Source organism: Tasmannia lanceolata, unplaced genomic scaffold (assembly GCF_043159265.1).
Source record: "Tasmannia lanceolata isolate RefF3 unplaced genomic scaffold, GAP_Taslan_0.1 ptg000012l, whole genome shotgun sequence".
NCBI classification, from domain to species: Eukaryota; Viridiplantae; Streptophyta; class Magnoliopsida; order Canellales; family Winteraceae; genus Tasmannia; species Tasmannia lanceolata.
Genome location: NW_027518689.1, coordinates 40,868,487 through 40,876,517, shown reverse-complemented (window position 1 = coordinate 40,876,517; position 8,031 = coordinate 40,868,487). Strand labels below are relative to the sequence as shown.

At 38.3% G+C, this 8,031-nt stretch overlaps 1 protein-coding gene across 1 annotated transcript; it reads left to right on the top strand.

Annotated features, from left to right (window-relative positions):
• The first annotated feature begins 2,322 nt into the window (after positions 1–2,322).
• Positions 2,323–7,031, top strand: LOC143888225 (protein NRT1/ PTR FAMILY 5.4-like). Its single transcript, XM_077392582.1, has 4 exons — positions 2,323–2,553; positions 2,671–2,888; positions 4,176–4,675; positions 6,007–7,031. The coding sequence occupies exons 1-4, from the start codon at positions 2,490–2,492 to the stop codon at positions 6,818–6,820; spliced, it is 1,596 nt and encodes a 531-aa protein (XP_077248697.1). The 5' UTR covers positions 2,323–2,489; the 3' UTR covers positions 6,821–7,031.
• Positions 7,032–8,031: the final 1,000 nt, after the last annotated feature.

Genomic DNA, 8,031 nt, shown 5'->3' with positions numbered 1-8,031 from the left:
CGAGTTACATAAGTTATAGTATGTTCATTTTTTTCTATTGTTAGTTAAAAGTTAAAAGTGGAAACCCACGCACCCACTGTTATTGTATGTGAGTGTAATTTCTGCTTCTATGAGTTGAGTTGATTCAAGCGTTTGATTCAGCATTGTTTGATTGTAATTACAACATTGTTTGATTACGGCATTGTTTGATTCAAGTGTAGTGTGAGTGTAATTACATCATTGTTTGATTCAAGTGTAATGTGAGTGTAATTTCTACTTCTATGAGTTGAGTTGCCTTGCCAAACAAGAATTTTCCTTAAAAAATTGCGTCAACATGAAAAAACTCGACCCGACCCGAGATTTATCATGGGTAGGGCCGGGTTTGGGAATCGTGGATTTTCCGAAAAAAAACCCGACCCGACCTGACCCGAGATATTTCTCGGGTAGGGTTGGGTTCTCCAAAACCCGACCCGCCCGACCCGAGTTGCAGCCCTAGTTACTCCTTTGTGACTCCTCTCAATTTACCTTATATTGATGCCTCTCTTTAAATCTTTCTCTCTCAAGAATTCATCTCCTCTCCCAGATTTTGTCTTATTCATTTTATTCTTTGATGGTCCTTAGGCAAATCCCTTGTTATAAAATTGCTAAAATACTTGTATCCATGCAATATAAGATTTCTAAGGAATCCTTTTGATTTATTCTAAATCATAACCCTAATCAAATTTGGACGTGGACACCCCTAAATTTTCAAGCCCTCATCGATCCTCAAAGAGGATATTTCGGATTAAAATTGGCATCCAAATTAAGCGAAAACTAGGAGAAACACCCTAGATAAAAACGTATCTACATGAATCCCCCAAAATTTTCATAATTACCAATCACGCCATAAATAGCTTTTAATTTTACCTTTTACCCATTTTACCCTTTCTCATACCGCACTTACAAATCCCCAAAATCTCCCCATCCATTAATCTCTCTCTCTCTCTCTCTCTCTGGCTCTCTTAATTGAGAAATTTTAGCCGTGCATGGACGTGCAGTCCAAAATTACAGTGGGCCCACATTATTTTGGTGATCGAAGCTATTCATTTGTTAGTCCCTGACGTGGATAGGAAGTGCACTGAAAATCTCCTCCGTAGATGATCCTAACCCTCCAATTTGTTTATGTTTAAAATGGGGATCAGAGGGTTATGATCGTCCTATGGAGGAGATTTTCTGTGCATTTCCTATCCATGTCTGGGACAAACAAATGAATGGTTTGATCACCAAAATGATGTAGGCCCACTGTATTTTTGGGCTGCAGTTCAAACGATTAATGGATGGAGAGATTTTAGGGATTTGTAAGAGTGATATAAGGGTAAAATGGGTAAAAGGAGAACTTCAAAGCTATTTATGGCACGATTAGTAATTAAGAAATTTTTTGGGGTGATTCGTGTAGATATTATTTAGGGGATTTTTAGTAGTTTTCTTTGATTGTAAAAAGATCCGTTTGATCAGCCGGATTGTTGAGGCCCGTTGACACCCTTATATCCTTTTTACAGGGAAATGATATATTCGCCGGATTGTGTAAACGAGTAATCATAAATACACTACAAGGGGGCTGTCCCAAGTAAAAAAAAAGTGGCAAATATATCAGTTCCCCACCTGTACCATGAACTTGAAAGAAGCAATAAAGAGACGGGGTGTCACTATCAGAACAGCATGGAGTTTTTCATAATGCCCTTCAAGTTCGATTTGGACCTCAGAGAGGAAACTAAGTAGAGGCACACCACCTAATATCAAGTGTCTGCGTCACAGCATGTCAGCATGCCCAACCTTACAAGTTACAATAATGAAATGGTATATTCGCCCCCATTTTCTTCTACGGACCACCACCTTCTACTCTAAAAGAGTAGTCATAACTCATAACGAAGGTTTTAAATTTAAGACCGAAATCCTCCTAAATTTCGGATCTTGGTCAGGACCGACATCGAAACGTTCCAAAACCGAAATTGCTGGAATTTACGAAGTTTCTGCAGAAATCTTTGCTAAAATATTAATTTTTATTTCTTTACAAAATTTCAGCCGAAATTATCAAAATTTCGAGTGCTTCTACTGAAATTTCGATTTGGGTGAAGACCGAAATTTAAAACATTGGGACTACTCATAAAATTAACACACACTAAAAGGGGGTGGCACAAGAGAGAAAAGGGAGGCGAATATATCACTTCCTTTCAATAAATACATGAGACATTGGTTTTCCGCTTTTTTCTGAGAAATCATGCACATTTAGGGGCACATGTGGCTATGAGGGAAAGTTTTTCTCGACATATGGCCATCTCCAAGTGTAAATTGGAGAGAAATCAGGAAACAAAATCCTGAATCAATCGATCAGTTACACTTGGAGATTGTGATTTGTCAGGAAAAAACTTTCCTTGTCAGCCAGACCGTGCCCTTAGTAACCGTGATACATATATACATAGACAGCTCAAAAGCATTTCCTCTGTTGGACCAACTTGAGAATCATTTTTTCCATGGCGGATGGAACACAGAGAAAGCCTTTAACAGGAGGATGGAGATCCTCCATTTACTTAATAGGTACTATTATATTTATATAGAATAATCAGAATTGATTTTTTTCCATCCTGTTTTTTCAGTATTTTTTTTTTTCTGTGAAGAATCGCTTCTCATAATCTGGGAATGGTTTTTTGGTAGGAGTGGAAGTGGGGGAGAGATTTGCTTATTATGGAGTGTCTGGGAATTTGATAACATACATGACTAACATCATGCATGACTCTACTGTGGTCGCGGCTAAGAACATTAACGTATGGAGTGGTGTTTCCACATTGCTTCCTTTCTTTGGAGCCTTTGTTGCTGATTCTTATTTGGGTCGGTATACAACCATTCTCTTCTCTTCCCTCATTTATCTCCTGGTTAGCTCTCTCTCTCTCTCTCCACCTAGCTTTTGACCTTTTCTTTTAAAAGAAGTTTTATTTTGATTTTAAATTAAAATTTTGTCTTTATATGATATAACCACAACTTGGTCTCTTGGGATTTTGGCAACTGATATCGGCACTGCTATGTTTTTATAACTGTACTAACTCATCTTGTCTTTTCTTTTTTAATTGGCTTCTCACAGATTTTTTTTTTTGGGCATTGTAATAAACTTTGAAAGCTAGTTAAATGATAATTCCCTACTTGTTCAAGATTTTGAGAATCAATTGTGAGTCCAAAACTAATTGTTGGACTTTACGGTTCTGTTCGTTTCAGATTCTGACAACCGGGGTGTGAGAGCCCCACCTGATTATTGGCCCAAAATTAAACATAATTATGGGCCAATAATCACTTTGGGTTGTCACAATCTGAAACGAACAGAGCCTAAAAGTTAAGTTGATTTAGTGCAATTATCAAAACATGGTAGTGCCAATATCATTGGCCGGGTTTATTTATTTATTTATTTTTTTCTGCCATTTTAAGGGTAGCAATTCTATGATTTCCACTTTATTTTGTATAAATATTTGAAATTGCTCTTTAAAAAAGTAATTGTATTTTGGTTCTTTGCTCTCCAATTTTTTTTTATAGTATGTGTTTGTAAGGCTGCCATGTTGCTTGAGGGGGCACCACTAGAGCAGGATCATTGTATCCGCTAGAAAACTTATTTGCACTATCGACCAGTAGTTTGTGAGGGCGGTGTTTATCTTAATTAAGTACAGAGGAATTTGATTTGTGCCTCTGGTTAACCGATAAGTCAACTTACCTTTATCATCTAACCCTTTCACTTTATTTTATTTTAATTTTTTATGATCTATGACATGACCTTCGTCATAATGTTAGTATAATTAGAAACCATATATAGCCCATACATAACATCCACCTGGCTACGCTCAGTTGGTGTACCTAGCTGTTTATGTTCAAAAGGTAAGACACAATGGATGGACGATCCGGACCACTCTCCTTCTTCACTTCATAATCCATATATGCATGTATATATGTGTATGGAATTTGCTAGGAAATTTCGCAAAAAAAAAACTGCTTCGCGGCTCACTCTTTCAGGAGAGAACAGCCACCTCAGATGAATAATACAAAATCTGCTGCTAGGTGGGCTGTTCTCTCCTGAAAAGGTGAGCATCAGAATGGTTTTTTGCGAAATTGCCTAGTTTGAATACTATTAGTGCTTTTACTACTCTTACACACACTTAATTAAGTAGGATTGATTGCAGGGACTCATCAACTTAGTTCTAGTAGCAACAGTGATCAATCCTCGACTTCGAAAATTCTTCCTTTTCATCTCTCTTTATCTAGTATCGATCGGCCAAGGAGGACACAAGCCGTGTGTTCAAGCATTCGGGGCGGATCAATTTGACGAAGAGAGCGTCGAAGAGAAGAAAGCCAAGAATTCCTTCTTCAATTGGTGGTATTTTGGGATATGCAGCGGGGCAGCATCAGCCTTGGTGTTTGTAATATATGTTCAAGACAATGTGGGATGGGGGGTCGGGTTCGGAATTCCGGCTATTTCCATGGCCTTTTCACTTTTGCTCTTTCTTTGGGGACGGAGATCGTACCGGCAACGAGCTCCGGCAGGGAGTCCCTTAACTCGAATTGCACAAGTTCTTGTTGCAGCAGCTCGTAAGAGGAAGCTTTCTTCCACAAGGGATAACCAAGGTGTAGACATGGAAGATCCTCCAGGAACAAGATCACTTGCTCATACCAATCAATTCAAGTAAGTTGGCCAATACACTTGTTTTACACTTCTAACACAGGGTTTAAGGGGTCCGTATAGCAAATAAAAAGTGAGCTGGTAGAAGTACAAGTAGGGCCCACTTGTTCAATGATCCAAACCATTTATCTGTTAGGCCTTGTTACAGATGAGCCATGGATCAAAATCTAGTCTTGTCGGACAACTCTATCCTTTGTTGGCCTAATTGGATTGATCTATGTAGTGTTCTGATCAGAAGAGCAATGTAAGGGAGCTTGGGAGATACGCGGCCAAAGGGCCATGTAGAGCTCCAATATAAACACAAATAAAACACCGAAATAAATGAACTTTTATATATCAAAACAACTTACAATTAACTTGGTGTTCTTTTCCCCCTTTCCTTAGAATCTATACACTTCTTCTCTCTTGAACCTTTACACTTGAACCTTTACTCTTTACTCTACTCTTTAAGCTTACAATTCTGTACACCCATGAATTCGTACTCATAGATACAAGACACTCATAAAATAGCTAAATACATTAAACACTATGTTGTAGTCCCCACGAGTCCTTTAGGTATCTTAATCAATATCATAGGAACTCCCCATGACTTTTTATGATCTAGCCTAGACATTAACAAGTGAAGAAAACATGCAATGACTTGCATTTTCCACACAAAGACTTTTGACAAAACCATCAACATTGATTTTGATTCTTTGTTTTCTCATTGTCCCTTTAATAGATGGAAATCAAAGGATAAGAATAATCCGATGTAAGTGGGTTTTGATGCATTGCACATCCATAGCTAGGGCAAGCAGATAAACGGTCTGGATCATTGACAAAGGCCCCGCATGTACTTGTATCTCCTCATATTTTCCGTCGAAAAGGAAATGATATTTTTACCGCTCGCATTTCCACCTCCTTTTGTTTGTATTTTCCCAAAAGTGAAGTCATTTGTACTAATTCTTATCACCAAACTATTGGACCCCTCATATGCTTTTGCATCAAAACTCGGTGGCTCAACTCAGCCCAAAGGTGGGTTGAGCCGAGTTAACTGGAACCACTGACTGTTGATTGAATAAAAACCCAAGGATATTTTGCTACTAATGTAGTGCTTAAATAGCTTTACTTATATTTCTGACATTGCACTACGAAATAAGTGGTCATAGTTGGAATCTTAAAAGTGGATTTTTTTTTTTTCACTTTTTATGCACAATGAGTTGTTGACGAGCCAACTCGTTTTACTAATGAGTTAACTCAAATATGAAAGAGTTTAGCATCTATGAGAACAAGGGGGTTGTAAAAAATATCATCTTCACCACTTATGACACTTATCACTAACTCTGCCATTGTAGATTTTTGGACAAAGCTTCCATCATAGATGAGCAAGATGAACTATCAGAGAGCAAAAATGACTGGAGACTTTGCACCATGACTCAAGTGGAAGAAATAAAACTACTAATAAGACTAATCCCCATCTGGTTAAGTTGCTTGATGTATGCAGTGGTGTACACCTTAGGTGGGACTTTCTTCACTAAGCAAAGTAGCACAGTGGACACCCACATTTTCTCCTCCTTCAAAGTTCCCCCTGCTTCCCTTCAAGTCTCTACAGGCCTCACCGCCATCATCTCCCTACCAATCTACGATCGCCTTCTTGTTCCGACCTTACGAAAAATCACGAAAATCCCGTCAGGCCTAACGATGCTCCAACGGATCGGGGTCGGGCTCTTTCTCTCTGTGATTGGCATGGTAGTGGCAGCTCTGGTAGAGATGAAGAGGCATAGAATTGCTGGAGAATTCGGGCTTATTGATCAACCAAAGGCTACAGTTCCAATGAGCGTGTGGTGGTTAATTCCACAGTATGTAATTACTGGTGTTTCAGATGTATTTACCATTGTGGGTCTGCAAGAATTCTTCTATGATCAAATGCCAGATGGGATGAGAAGCATGGGGTCCGCCGCTTATCTTAGCATCTTCGGCGTGGGTAGCTTCTTGAGCAGCGTTGTCATCGCTGTTGTTGAGAAGATCAATCCTAAGTGGTTAGGGAATAATCTTAATGATTCACATTTAGATTATTACTACTGGGTTCTTGCAGGGTTGAGTACTTTGTGGCTTTGTTTGTACATGGGTGTTGCTAAGTGCTTTGTTTACAAGCAATTACAGGAGTAAGCTTCAATGGATCCTTGTGTTGGCTGATCAAGTTAGGAAAGTTAAGGGCTGTTTTTGTTGTTCGTTTCACAAGGTATGAAAGATTCTCTCTCTCAATACCATCACCATGGTAAAGAGAGATAATTGGACTTTTTACAAAAGATAGTTGTGGGCCAACCAGCATTCCATCACTTGTTTTACATTGACTTTCTTCCTCTGGCGTTGCCTGGCCTGACCTGAGTCTTTCTTAACTTCTCTCTTCTTTCTTCACAAGCCCTATCTTGTTTCATTAAAAAAAAATTGTCATTCAAAAAAATCAAATATTAATAATTTGCGTGCAAGGGTTATAATAGTTTTAGAAATGGCAAAAACTCTTTCAAGCATTTTTATTTTTTATTTTTTTCACAACAGAATTCTAATCACTTCTTTGTTATATCATAAATTAAGGGAAATGATATCAGCGCTCCACTGGTTTGATACTGACGCTCAAGTTTCTTGTCTTTTAGTATTTAAAGGGCTTGTGAGAGCTTTTTGGGACTGTAATAACCTTTTGACCGCCCTTTAAACACTAAAAGACAAGAAGCTTGAGCGTGAATATAAAAACATTGCAGTGCTGTTATCATTTCCCTAAATTAAATGCTTAAAACATTTATTTAGATTAAATCATATACAATCGATCTCTGTTATTAATCCACCACAAATGGAGAAGTTTGGAATTGAAATGCTTGAAATGACAAACATCAGAGGGAAGGGAAAATAAAATAAAATCTCAGGCCACTAGTTTTGTAGTGATAAAGTGCATTCGACCATTATGACGCCAATTATATACATAAGTCCCATTTGGGACCCACTTTAAATGGGACCCACTAGATCGTTAGGATTAATCCAATGGCACCTGTCCACGTAGTCAGTCATCTTTTAAACCAAGATTAAGAATCAACTCACTTAACAAAGCCTTTGTCCCAAACTATCTGGGGTCGGCAAGATTAAGAATCCTTACTTAAAATTAATGATTTGGCGTGTGTGAGAGATTCACATTTGGGACCCACTTGATCGTTAGGATTAACCCAATGGCACATGTCCACGTAGTCAGTCATCTTTTAAACCATGATTAAGAATACTTATTAAAATAATGAACGGGTGTTTAGTTACTGGTGCGAGACATAAAAAAAGGGGTGTTTAAAACAGATCAGATAGACAGGAAACAGCCACCTTCAAAGAACAACCATATC

Bases quoted from the DNA above. Each gene is read 5' to 3' on its own strand.
- LOC143888225 (XM_077392582.1), top strand. From the start codon at position 2,490: ATGGCGGATGGAACACAGAGAAAGCCTTTAACAGGAGGATGGAGATCC. The intron at 2,554-2,670 runs GTACTATTATAT...GTTTTTTGGTAG, and splicing joins ATCCTCCATTTACTTAATAG to GAGTGGAAGTGGGGGAGAGA. The intron at 4,676-6,006 runs GTAAGTTGGCCA...CTGCCATTGTAG, and splicing joins GCTCATACCAATCAATTCAA to ATTTTTGGACAAAGCTTCCA.